Source organism: Falco cherrug, chromosome 5 (assembly GCF_023634085.1).
Source record: "Falco cherrug isolate bFalChe1 chromosome 5, bFalChe1.pri, whole genome shotgun sequence".
Lineage (NCBI taxonomy): Eukaryota > Metazoa > Chordata > Aves > Falconiformes > Falconidae > Falco > Falco cherrug.
The window spans coordinates 20,701,461-20,715,842 of record NC_073701.1 but is presented as its reverse complement, the minus strand read 5'-3'; the positions used below and the strand labels follow the sequence as shown (position 1 = coordinate 20,715,842).

General features: G+C 32.9%; 1 protein-coding gene across 1 annotated transcript in view; it reads right to left on the bottom strand.

Moving 5' to 3' along the window:
• The window catches only part of PLCZ1 (phospholipase C zeta 1), a 48,308-nt gene that overhangs the window by 25,381 nt on the left and 8,545 nt on the right, over nt 1–14,382 (bottom strand). Inside the window, exons 4-6 of the mRNA XM_005440820.2 lie at nt 12,880–13,081; nt 11,220–11,364; nt 8,224–8,376 (exon numbers count right to left, since the gene is read on the bottom strand). Coding sequence (XP_005440877.1) covers nt 8,224–8,376; nt 11,220–11,364; nt 12,880–13,081 — 500 coding nt within the window. The remainder of the gene's footprint in view (nt 1–8,223; nt 8,377–11,219; nt 11,365–12,879; nt 13,082–14,382) is intronic.

The window sequence follows — 14,382 nt, the reverse complement described above, 5'->3', positions numbered from 1 at the left end:
TTTATATAGAGACTTATACACATGTATCTGATATTAATTTTATTTTTTTTTTTAGCCATTATTACAGCTGCTGGAAATTTGTTCCCCTATTTGATTAATGCATTTGTGCACATCTGTCTAGTGTACCGACTTTTGTTGTTATGTCACTGTACAGTGGATCCTCATGCCGATCTTACCTGGTCAGGAAAACTAAGAGTTTGGTAATTTGTTCCCTAAGCAGTTTCTTTATTTTTAAAGGGACATGTTTCAACTTACATAATACAGAATGTAGGGAGAAAAAATCATTAAATTTTATAATTTCTAATAATATGGTTTTCATGTATGCAACTGAATCCTATGAGTATAAATTTCCTTAGATTTATGAAATAATATTCACAGTACAACACCTGTTATGTAACAGTCATTCATCTCTACTTCTATATACAGCAAATGCCAGTGAGTAACAGGAGTTAGGTTCCTGGATAAAGTGATCTACAAAAATATTCCTTAAATTTCATATGCACTAGTTTAAAGGAAGGCTATACTGCTGGGAAGTTTACAGAAACAAGGAACAAATACATACACATTAAATAAAACAGAACTGAAATATTGTATTTTAAGGTATCCATTAAGTAAATATGAAAAGTGTGGATGATAGAAACATATATATATCAAACCAAAACTTTATAACAGAAACCGCAGCCGTAGGCAAAGAAATAAGACACTCCATTTATTTACATTGCAATCTCCATTGCTGATAATCCCCTTATCGCTTCAGATCTTGTATTAGTAGTTTGTCAGTATGTCAGTGGAATAAGATATTTTATGCTTAATATCTATCAATGCCATGCTAGTGTAAGATTTGATTAGTGTCTGTGCAGTGGTGATTCAGAATAAGGATGCCCTTTAACATTTCCTTCATTTCTTATTGAGGCACTCATTTTTTTTCTGTGATATTTTTAGAAGAGCTTTATATGAGTAATGCTACTTATATTTTTAAAGACCTCTGAATTTTCTTCTGCATCTTTATATTTCCCAATATCTAAAAGCAATTCTAGCCACTTTTGGTCTTGTATTTTGTTATTCATAGGCAAGATTTAATTCTATAAAATAAATGTTTAAAAAAATAAAAAAAATCTGGTATAGAAGGGAAGGAAAACCTTTCTATGGATATATTACTGCCTCCTATATGTAAAATTGCTTTAAGTAAAAAAAAGATCATATGTTGTGGCATCACGTAAAAATGGGCCACGATGTTTTAAATCAGTTACTAAAATTCTGTTTATGAACTGTTAACAAAGATATAAATACCCTGAGGTAGGACAAACTATTTTTTCTGTTATTAATGACATTTTAAAAGCACAGCTTTCTTTTCAAAAGTAGTTACAAAAAATACTCTAGCAAGAATATATTTTGCTATTTTTTTGCTAGAAGCATATTCCAGCAATAGTTAACCCAAGTCACTGAAAATGAACCATGAACTGAAAAAAAACCATAGTACATGTCTCTTTTTATGCTGTGTATATGGATAAAATCCATTAGTATATGGATTTAAAATCCATAGTATGTGGATTTTAAGTCTGAGCTTCAAACAGATCTTTAAAAAAATATATATAACAAATGTATGGTTACAAAATCAGTGAGTATGTGAAATTCAAGTTCTTTAATTGGTAACAAGCAGTGCTAAACATGTGGCATCTTTTTGTAATAATGTCTGAATCCTTTAAGCAGATAATGATCTGAAAGTCTAAACATTCACTATAACTTCTCTTTTCTAGTTTAAATATAAAATACAAAATATTTTTAAAATACATATTTACTATGTACTCATATAAAAGCAGGAAACATACTAAAACATTTAAATACGTAAAGCATAATAGATCTTCCCTAGAGCATAATGGGACTTCAAAGCTGGGATAAGCAAAAGCCTCCAAGATCAATTGAAACAAATATTTAAATAATTAAATGAAAAAACTTTGGTCTTGTGCTAAATGTATATTCTGGTTAATGTGATGTACAATGCAAATCAGAACAGCTGAAGTAATGCAAGACTCCAAGACAAAATCACAAGCACTTTGGAATGGATCAGGCAAATCCACCTGTTTACCACTGCAATTAATGTAAAAAGTGACAAAATTCAGTCCTTTGAAATGTAGTGAACAAATCCTGGATTTGGGTCATGAGTATTAAAAACAGAAGAATAGCTTCCCCTATTTAAATTTAGCATGTTCTTCCCTCTTCTCCTCTCCTGACAAGCTGTAGGTGCTTATTAAAAGAAACATCAAATTCTGAAAATCTTGCTAAGTAACAAGGCTAAAATCAGTTAAAAGTTTTACATAATTTTCTATTTCAGGAATTATATTACTGTCCTAAATACTAATACAGAGTAAAGATGCCACACTTTCCATGAAGTCTAACAGGGAGGAAGCTTTTCAGGCACTGACAAAATTTATCTTGAATGGAAATAACAAGAGACTATTGTTAAGTACAACTGTTAAAAAACCCACCAGCAGCATTCTTCAATGATTCAAGGAGAGAATCATGCTTAGTAAAAGTGTGAATGGATGTCATTGTGGCAGCCTTATAAATCACAGTTATTGAGATATTTCAAATCAACACTGAGCTCTAGTTAAATGGATATTAATTACATCAGAAGTACGTTTTAGCTATCTCATAACAAGTTCTCATATGATACAGTTATCTAGGGAGAAGCCCCCTACGTTAAAAATTCCAATTCTGTGTTGTGAAAATACATGAAAGAATCTTTCTAAATATTGTTTTACTAAAAATACAAAAAAGCAAAACATGCCCAAAGAAGGAAATTAGAAGGGGTGACACTGGCAGACTAATTTTCTGGATGAAGTGAAAACCTGACACAATTCTGGGTAAAAGGGTATGTGTTCTAACAATCTGTCCTTTAAAACTATTTTGCAAGATTTTATTTCTGATTCATCTACCAGAAAAAGACCCACTCAGGAATTAAACTTCCAAGATAAAGAGAGGATCAATTTGCTAATAGCTAAACAGCTTGACCTTTTACAGCTGTTGGCAGTAGTTAGATCCCACTGAAAAACAGGACCCTTAGCTGGTAGTGCCTTGTCTTGTTTTACCTGAGGACTCCAGACATAATAGAAATATGAAAACACACACAGACTTTCTCTGTGCAATCAAAAAGACATCTGGCACCAGTCAGTGATGTCAAATACAATTTGACATGGAAATTCACTCAAAGGACATGATATTGCACTGAATATTAAAGGAAGTTCATGAAGTCTCTTTAGAAGCATCATAGTGACCAAGTGACCAAGACTGCAGGGAGAGGATTGTACTGGGTCTGTTGCTTTGGGCGTCAAAATATCTGTGTGGGAAGGAGATAAGAGGATAGATATGGTAGGAGAGACTGATGAAGCTCAAGGGTAGCCTCAGTCTATCTCATTGGCTAAAGGGTGTGTGAAAGAAAGAAACAGTGCAAAAGCCTTCTCTTTCTGCTGCTTCATATGTAGAGGAAGAATTGATTGTTGCTACAGAATACAATAATATTCCAGGGAATTAACAGTACTAGTATAGTCAGCTGTAGGGAGAACTTATGACTGAGACTAAAGAATTTCAAAACCTCTTTTCCTGAAATTTTCTGGGGTTTTTGTTTCAAGGCAAGCAGGTATTGAGAAAAAGCAGTGACCATCCAACTTTCTTTTCTGGATCTCCCTGTGATTTTCACTTAGATTTACAACGGTAGGAGACATCACTCATGAGCTGTGGTCCAAAGGCGCACCTAAGAATGGGTTTGCTCTACATTTTAATCCTTCTTCCAGGCACACAGAATCATCTCAGCTGATAAAGGTGTAGCTCAAAGCCTACTAGAAAAGCAAGTAGGAGATTGATCAGACAAGTGAAGGAGAAAATAATTTCCGTGGAGATCTCCAAATCTTCAAGATCTAAATAAGAATCTGTAACTGGTAAATATTTCTATGTAGTGTTTGGAGAAATGGTGTGGTATTTCACTTCTTTTACAGACAAGGGTACTATTTGATTCATATCTTAAAGAACATTGAGAAGTGGGTGTTAAAAGGAAGCCTTGCATAAGCTGCATGTGCCCCTTCACAGGAAGAGCAAAATTAAGAATAACAACAGTAGCTGTCAGATGAGGAAGATTTCTCATCTAAGAAACATAATCTTTCAGTCTGATGTGGCAGGAGAAGCTGGATATTGAAGGTCCTTGCAAAAAAAGTCTGAGAGAAAAAGGGAAGGAAGACTAAACTGGCAAGTCCAAAGCCAAGTCTTTGAGGGATCTTACAAGCAGATTTTGAAAAAAACCTGCCAAAGGCAGCAATAGCACAGGTCATGAACATAAAAGCTGACAACTAAATGATCAATAACCTGTTGTGATGCAGACAGAGGACCTGAGGTATAGAATTATGCTCCTTGCATTTCTAGGCACATGTGGCAGTAAAGAGGTCTGTGCTGTGTCCCTAGGGATATTATTAGGTTGGAATATTCTCTAACAGAGCACATTATAAAAAATGTCTCTGTGGTTACTGTTAATTTCGATAAAGAATAAAAGACTCTACCCTTTCAATCCCTCCCATCTTCCTTGCTGAGATCCAGCCAGAAGGGAGGAGGGTGGAGCTCAGATTAAGATATGTTAAGGTATATTCACCTTCATACTGAACTACTTCAGTGTGATATTCATATTAATTTACAATCAAGATAAGTAAATATTTTAGCATATAAGCAATTTACCACCTATTTTGCTTTAATATAAGACAGTGTAACAGTAAAAAAAGAATCACCAATGACAAAATCATAATTTTAAATTAACATTTAAAACGTATTTAAAAATATACATTAAAACATGCTAAGGAAAAAGCTGATAATCTAAGTGAAGGGAATGTATGTTGACCACAGAAGATGCCGAACTCTACAAAGAAAACTTCAGACCTGTTAGTAGGCTAAATTATAGTTTATAACGATTTCTTTTTCAAAATGTTGCTTTTTGCTATATTTTCCATTTCCTTTATTTCAATACTCAATGAAAGGTACAGGTTCACATATAAATATAAATGAGTTACATAGGAAAGTTTCAAGAGAGGAAACTGATTTCAAAGCTTTCTTTTTTTGTTGTGTATGAATATAGATAGATAAAGTTATCTAATAAGAATTTTGCTAGTAAAGATACTCATGTACCAATTCACTTGAGTACATTATTCATATTAATATTTTTCAAAATGAGTTATCAGGCTATTGGTTGTATCAGCCTCTAAGCAAGTGTATGTACTGTATTTGAGCCATGCTAATGAACATTTATCATTTTGTTGAACCAATCTCCTATCTGAACAACTACAATGAACTTTAATCATGCTGACACTTACTATATTTTATTAGACTTGTACCAGAAATCAGAAGACTGTCACATTTAAAGAGCAACATCTTTACTCTGTTAATGGTGTTAACACTTCTGATACAATTTTCTTCCTGGCATGGCTTTACCAGTTGGGTTCCTATAGAAGCATAGCAGATGCAATAGCTTCTTCCCTATTCTTGCTAGTGCTGTCTTGAAAAAAGTGGAACAGTAAACGATATGAGTGAAAACTTCTTTTTTTTTTTTTACACTGACTGAGAATCCTTCTCATGAACAGCATTTAAAATTCATCATTTATGGTTCTGTAACATCTCTTACACTGCTTAAGTCTAAGTTCGGCATTTGGCTCTCTCAAATGATTAATCAATTTACTCAAGCCTTGAATATGTACAAGGTCCCAAACTTTAAGGATGTGATGCCACAAAACTGCTTTTGAACATGGACCAAAAGTTGTTCTTCAAAAAGATGCTAGCCAAAAAAGTCAAGCTTACTATTCTATTTGCAAATTCAATCATAACTACATGTTTCCATTGCAAAATACCATCCTTATGATTTTTCTTAAGTGCTTGATCAGAGCAACAAAGAGAAATGAAGGTGATCCTAAGCCTTGTTCAGTCTCAATATAATGACGTATTAAATTCAGACTTTTGAAAATCAGCTGAGAAGAGTGTTATTATTTAGATAACTCTTACATCCTACATAGACGTGAAATACAACTCACATAATTTTAAAAGATTAAAAGTTCAATAGAATGAATTTCACCTGAAGAGCATACATTTAAATGAGGAATAAGCATGGAACCCAGCAATGCATTTTCAGACAAAAATTCTTCAGAGCTGACTTACAAAAATTATAACCTAGGCAATATCAAGAATGAATTCCCTATATCACAGTAATCATCTGTTAAGGGACATATCTCACATAAAGTAATCTTTGTAAGTATGTGATTCAGTGACTCCATGGTTCAGATGCAGTACACTGATTTTGTGTTTGCTACAGAGGACAAAGGATCTTTGTACACCTATTAGATTGAATGTAGCTATTCTTTGAGAAGTTTTAAAACAAACAGAATCACAAAACAACAGAATGGATGGGCTTGAAAGGGACCTTTGGAGATCACCTAGTCCAACCCCCCTGCTGAAGCAGGTTCACCTAGAGCAGGCTGCACAGGATCAAACTCTCATGTTTAACGCAGTTTATTTTTTTTTTCTAATTTACACAACACTTTTCAAGGTTGCAAAGTGATATTGGGCAGCGTGATATAAAAAATATAATGCTACAATCTATAAAAGTATGGTAATACTTTAGGATGTTTTTTGGACACACTACTTCAAAAATGTTTTTTCTCTAACAAATCCTTTAGAAAAAACACATTTCTTTGTGTGTTGTCCTTCCTTATGACAGTGTTTCCTCCCACATTTTTGTTTGCATTGTTCCTTTTTCAGTTACTCTAAAGAAAAAAAAAAAAGGTATAAAATATATCTGATACATCACTGATAACAGTGACAAGCTTAAATAACTGTTTTATATGTATGCATGTATTTGTGTTACAAGGGACTAGAAAAAAATCTTTTGTCCTTGAAAGAATATTATGTGCAAAGACTGGAACAATGGGAATTTATTTATTTTTGTTTGCAATAAAAATTTCAACACCCATCTAATTGCCTTTTCTGGCTTCATATCCCAGGGGTCTCAAGCCACCAGCTGAGAAACACTGCCTTAGGGAGAAACACACTGAGAAAGAATGTTTTTGCAGTAACAGACCTCAATGAAATAGTTTCATCAACATTGTTATTGACAAAAAAACATAGATTCAGGTTTCCATTTAAATAATGTTTAAATTTCAGAAAATTCTTTCAATCTAACATTAAAAAAAATAGCAGAAAACATATACTAACATGTTTAAAGTGAAGATTTTTTAATTTTAGTTAAAGCATACTGTTTAAAAATCACACTTTTTTTCCTCTTTTAAGACTAAAACATGGGAAGCTTCACTTCAGAGAAAAGGAAGGGAGGAGACAAGGAGAGGAGAGGAGATTGTTCAAGTTTAACCTCAAAATGCTTAATTTGGAGGTCAACAGAAACTTTGAAGCTGTTCAATGTAACACTATGTTTCCATAACTTGAAATTTCCCAAATTAATCAGGTGTTTGCATAGCTCTCAGATTCAAAGCTCAGATTTACTAGTATTTACTTCTGCAGTCTTTGGCAAGCTATTCCCTATATATAAATCTGCTCTTTTTAAAGGCAGATACTCATTTCTGTCTTTAGGTTACCATGTCTCCAGCATAGGACTACTGTAGATGAAGAACACTACGATAACTTAATCCATATTAAGTAATAGTTCACTTTTAAAAAAATCAGAGTAGTTTCAGTGCAGCTGTTCGGATTTTGATATGCAAGATTATTCAGTGTTAGTAAGTATGGTGCAAAATATCAAAACACATTAGTACAGCTGCATGTTTTGATATAAAATAAACTGTAACCCACAAACTTTACTTAACTGTATTTGTATATAAAATAAAATAAAACTTTTAAAGCATCCAGAACACTGAATGTTGGTTTGATTTTAACTGCGAGATCTAAAGCTTTGCAAAAATGTTAGTATGTTAGCTTTTGACAAATATGTGCTTCACTGCAGTACTGCAGTTTTCCTTTAAATGAAAACTTCCATATCAATCCACATGATTCATTTTTGCTTTTTCTGTTTTCTTTATCTTTTCATGTGAGTGTTTTGGTGTTGGTTAATTATTTTTTGTTACCACCTGGAGTTTATTTCAGACACCAGACGAGCAGTTTCATAAATTCAGTTTCAAAAGATTAAAGAAAAAACCCAAACCAGTTTTTTTCCCCTATCTTTCACAGAATAAAAAGCAATGTTTTTACCTCAGGAGAAGGTAGTTGAGTCACTTCTGTATCACCAATTGTTGATGTAAGAAGTTTGTCACCTAGAATAGTTTCTAAACATTCTGCCATTACTTCCTGTTGCTTAGGGTTGCAGTGGTTCTCCAAAGACAGTATAACTGGATAGTCAGATGCCTGGAAATACAATTTAAAGGCTTTTATTATCAACAAATTAAGAGAACCACTTGACTTCCAAAAATATCTTACAAAAGCCCCCTTGGTAATCTGTATTTTTTGTTTATTTTCAAAACTTTCAGAATATATGTTGGTGTTTCGGGTTAGTACTACAATAAAATGTTCACAATATTTATAGAAAAGAGAAAGCACAACTGAAGGAGAATAAACACACATCCTCAGGAAGTTAAAAGGGGTTAAGACAAGGTTAGACATATACAGAGATGAAAAAACCCTTGGTAAATCAAATGAAGATCAGTTAAGAAGAACACAATACTTTATTAGAGAAACCAGGTAATGTCTGTGCTGATATTTGGAAAGCATATATTGAAGTGTATTTGTCCAATAATCCATAGAAAAGAAGTTATCAGAGGCATGTAACAATGATTAATGTTGGATGTAAAGAAGGTGGAGAGAAAAGAAGTGTTAAATGAGCCAGAGATCAGGCTGATTCAATTGCACAAGGCAGAGTAAAACCCGGAAACAAAAAGCAAAATTTCTCACAGTTAATGGCTCAGCTGATACACAGAGCTTCTAAAGAACGATGCTTTGACTACTGTGTGTCTGAGACGGTGGTTCTCAACAAATGAACTTACAAAGAAAGAAGAGGAATTACGCCAAAAAAAGGAAGATAGAATAAAACCTCCCAGACACACCAAAGCTTAAAAAATTATTTAGGTTGATTTCAAAGGAGACTTAAAACATTCCATATTCTGAAGATATCAATGTTGACCATTTTGGTGTTTTTCAAACTTAAAGAAATCCTCATTTCTTCAGACCTAGTATCTTCTCTTTCTTTTGCACCTAAAGGTTATAACATTACTGCTCTCTAATCCTGTTGACTAAGTCATCCCAACAGGGAATTACCACATTTGGTAGATTAATGTTTTTGAAATAATGATTAAGTTTTCTGAAAAAAAAATTTCAATAAGGGAAAATAAGGAAAAAGAAAAATAGAAAACAAAATTATTGCAATTTTCATGTATCTATAGGTAGAACTTGGAAAGTTTCACATAATCATGTACCTTTAAATTTACATCTGAGATATTCTAGTGATAGCTCCTTTAGTGGCTAAATTTATTTTAAAGGACAATGAAAAAACAATTATAAACAAGGCAAAATTGACTCAGCTAAATATAAATTGTAGCCACTGTAGCCAGAGATTTAAAATATTTCTCTGCTTTATAGGGTAGAGCGTTTGGTTTGTGTACAAAATTTTCTCCATTGTTTACACAGTTTTGTTATGAGAAAAGAGATTTTTTGTTTGTTTGTTTTTAAAAGGTAAAATCAGATTCTAAAATTACAATTGACAAAGTAAACCAGGATTAAGTGTCTTTTGATTTAACTCATGACATAATTTACTATGTTTCAAGTTCACAGTGTCCTTAAAATTTGGTCAGAATTCATTGCCTTCACATGAACAAGCTATGCATATTTTTTTATAATATCAAAACCTTTTCTGAGGACTCTTTACACCTCACTTATCACAGTACTCAAGCCAGACAGGTGAAACATAGGAAATCAAGTAAAAATTAGTGAATAGCTCAAATGAGACATGCCCATTTAGACTGTACAAATAAATCTCAGAAGCTGCCAGTAATAGTGGTGGCTAATAAAACAAATACTCTGAATAAAATATTTACTTGGGCAGGACCTAAACTGTCAATTTCTAAGGGAAGTATAATTTTATGTTTACCTTGTTTTTACACATTTTCCCTGAGCGTTTGCTATTGACCACCAGTAGAAGCACACCTTAACCTGGATAGACAGCTGGTACAAACCATTACCTACTGTGATTTTATCATCTTATTGTAACTTGAGCCTGTTAAATTACATTTGTGTTATAGTTATATACAATGTGCTGTATATTAGCAAAACCAGGAGAGTTGTATCTAACAGGTTGTGAAGAACAGTGATATAAAACCATATTGTTGTTTTCACTGTCTTTTCAAATCAGCGGCTAATTAATTTTATATAGAAATCAGGACAGAAAAAATAGAGCTCTGCTTAAGCCTGAGCATGCTATAAATATATATGTACAAAAATCCATATAAATGTATGATCACAGGTGTATATATTCACACACATAATGCTGGCCTGAATACAACAGTTATGTTAATAGTTCAGGACTTCATTTGAGCAGAAGTTTTGCCAGAAACCTACACAAAAGACTGAGACAGTGCCACAAGCTCTCCAGCTTTTGCTGCTTTACCAGACATAGGCAGGAGGGACATTGCCCTAATGAGTCGTTCAACAAAAAGACAGCGGTAGATGGTAACCTTTACCAGGCCTTGAATTCAAAACGAGAGGAAATGGAAAACAGACTGAGTCTCAAACTCAGCTATTATCTAACATTTTTCTCTGTTTTATAAATTCAGCCATAGGATATAAGACAGACTGATAGCAACAAAAGAATAAGTGAAGTAAAAAAATACAAAAGATGTGAAGTGGTGAAACGTTGGACTAATTCTGAAGTAGCTGATCACTTTATATTCAGTCCTTGCTTAAATGACCTCAGGTGCAAATTCCACCTAACAAGCTGTGTAAGGTCTTCTGAATTCCTTGCACCAAGTTTGGTTTATAATCATTATCAGTAAAATATGTTTACCGTTTCTTAAATAAAATTTTAAAAGATATTAAGAACAGATAACACTATTTCCCATAATTTATTTCAACAATGCCCACTGCCACAAGCACTGTCTCTGTTCAGATTTTTTTTTACCCTGGTGAATCTCTGACAACAACCAAGTCCATGGGCTTTGTTAAAGCCATCACCACATTTTAACCAACATATAGATACGTACCACAAATGCATACTTGTCTATCACATGAATTACAGAACGAAATGGAATTTTGCTTGTTAAAGTGTAACCATGATACACAACAGGTTCATTGTTTGAGCCATCCCAGCAGTCAATTTCCAGGCAACGACATCCCTTTAAGAGAGCGCTTCAAAAGAACAAAAAGAGGAGAAACAATTTTATACTCAAAAGAAAGATAACACACTTTCTTACACAAGTCACTGTATTTCTGATTACAAGCACTTTGAATAATTACAACACCCCCTACTTTTTCATTGCAAAGAAAAGAAATTCTATAGAATGATACAGATATGAGACAGAGCTATATTTTCTATTGTTTATCTTAAACATTTTAGGTAATAAACTTCATTAGGGAATTAAGGACTAATAACTGAATAACTTTCAGTATTCAGTAGAGTCAAAGATTTAAACAAAAGAATATTGGAATGATGGAAAACAGTTGCTTAAAAGACAAAACGTTTGAAAGAGCCTTTTATATTATCATTGTTATTATTATTATTCCAAGATTTGTCTGCAAGTTTGAGAATCATTACACTTAAAAATAACAGCATCACACTTACATCAGATTGTACTTGTCTTTACATAATCTCCTTCTACCTTATTTCTAAAAGGAAGTGATAAAGCTTCTCAGATACCTTAAATTTACTTTGGTTTAATTTTTAATATGGTAATGGCACCCTTAAAGGTCTTAGGTTTCTAATATTTGGCTTGTTATTAATTTAAACATTTCTTACAGACTAATTACCAATCTGCCTTTTACATGGTGCCCTTTACATACTAACAATCTCACAGAGATGCTTCTAGCTTATTTTAGTATTTTACATTTTCCCTACACAAATAGCAGTTTAAGAGGAAGAGAGGGGGTTTTATACTCACTTTGCAATTACTTAAAGCAATATAGTATTAATGTCATATAATTTAAAATACTGTTAGAAAGAAATTAATTAGTGTTTCTTTCACTTCACTAAAGTAGTACAAAGGAATAAGAATGCTGGACACCTGTCTTCCAAATTTTTCATACTTTCTGTTCCTCTCTGTATTGCCTTTAATACATAAACCATTTTCTCCTTCCCTCATCATTTCTTCTAAATGTGTCTTGGCAAAAAAGCATCCTGGTTTCCTTATCCTCTTTGAGTCATACATTGCACACTCAACGTTTGTTCTCCTTCCTAGCTCCTACAGTGCCCATGTTGTTGTTGTTTCTAAACTAACCGCATTGCAACATACATTGGTCACAGATATCCTGGACATACTCCACTGTACTGTGCCCTTAAGTCCTGTATATTAGCATTTGCCCAGGAATTCTACATTTATTTCAGGGAGTTATTTATTCTTGCGTGGCATGTTGAAATTAAAAACTGATTTAATCATATACTGTGCAGCATACTATAGTTTTCATTTGCTGTGAGGCTGATTTTTTGAGATGTAAGTGAAAAAATGGATGGTTTCCAGACTATGAACAGATGGTTTGGGTAATATATTGAAAAGTATACACACAAATTAAAAGACCACTCTCACATTTTCTACTTGTATCTATGATGGTTTTGTTCCTTATTACCAAGTAGGATTATATGTGACAGTATTCATTTAAAACAACAACAACCAAAAGCCAAAGAATGTTTTAAAAACAGTATCTAAATACCTGATATATCCCCATAGATCACTGGACCCTATTAGCTGGTCAGATGTCAAATAGGTGTTGTGAGAAGATGAAATAAAATAGTCACATAATGCGTGGTTCATATCTTGGTAGACAGTTCTGTGTTCATTTTTGAATATTGAAGAGTCTTCTGAGCTCATGTACCTTATAAAACCTTCAATTGACATCTGTCTTCTTTTCCTCACTGAACAAAAAAGAAAGCAAAGAATTTCTGGTGTGAAGCTAAACCGATGGTTATATCTGTGTACTTTCCATAATTTTTAATAGCCAATTCTAAACATTGCTGAAGGTTATAAAGCGTAACACTTTCCTGCAATTTTAAAATTCATAACAAACAACATAAACACAAATATCAGATGTGTGTAAGTCTGGAACTGAATTGCTGTAGTTCAAAATTATGAGAGGAAATAAATATGTTCTGACATTTTTATATTTCTATGGACACCAATAAGAAGTGTTTTCAGAAGTCCTAATTAAATACAAAGGAAAATATTCATTGCTTAGTTTTGGAAAGTAACATGTCAGTCAATGCACAAAGAATCTTCTTTTCTCTGCAGAAAGAACAGGAATTGTTCTCCAAAATGTCAGTTGAAGACTGTCAAAATAATCTTGAAAAAACTATGATTCCTAGCACAAAATATCTTCCTCAGTGGTAGAAAATTTCAATTAAATACTGGTAAAATAATGTTTAAATTAGAAGCATTTGAAAAAAAATAGCTTTTTAACAAAATAAATGCCCACAAAGATGAATTGCAAATCAAGCTTATTATATTACTGTGTCTATAAGAAAAACTGCTAATTGCCTCCATACCAGTGACAGTCATCCCATTTGTTTTGTTTTTAACGGATTTGATGACAAACAGGTCCATTATAATGCCAACTACTGCTCCAATGTCAAGCTTCAAGTGTAATTTTGCAAATGATGTAATCTCAGAAGCCAGCTTTGCTTCAAAACATAACCTAGTTTCAATTAGTCAGGGATTTTTCCCAGTTCTGGCTCTAAAATAACCTTATTATTGTCAGTATAGCAGGCTAGTGATAATTAAGCAGTAGGTAATTCAAGATTACTTTGTCTTAATGATAACTTAGAGGGGTCAATGTATACAAACTTTTGACAAAAAAAACAACAAAAGAAAAAAAAACACCACCACACACACACACAAAAAAAAAAAAAAAAGACACCCAAAACACCAAACACTTATCTGACCTGTCAATTCTCAATAGAGCTATAAGAATCACAATTTACAGGTTAGCATTGCAGTTATCAATCTTCAGTATGTATACAGACTGAAAATTTTCTATCTGAATGAGACTTTATGAAAATCATTCTGATGATGGTAACACAAAGAGAATAATTATTTCTAAATTACACAGCTTTTTGAACTAGAAAAAAATTGCAATGTTTTAAAATACTAAACAGAAATAGAATATAAGGATGAAGGCCCTCCAGACATCATACATACTTGCACTGTTGTTCTTAACAAT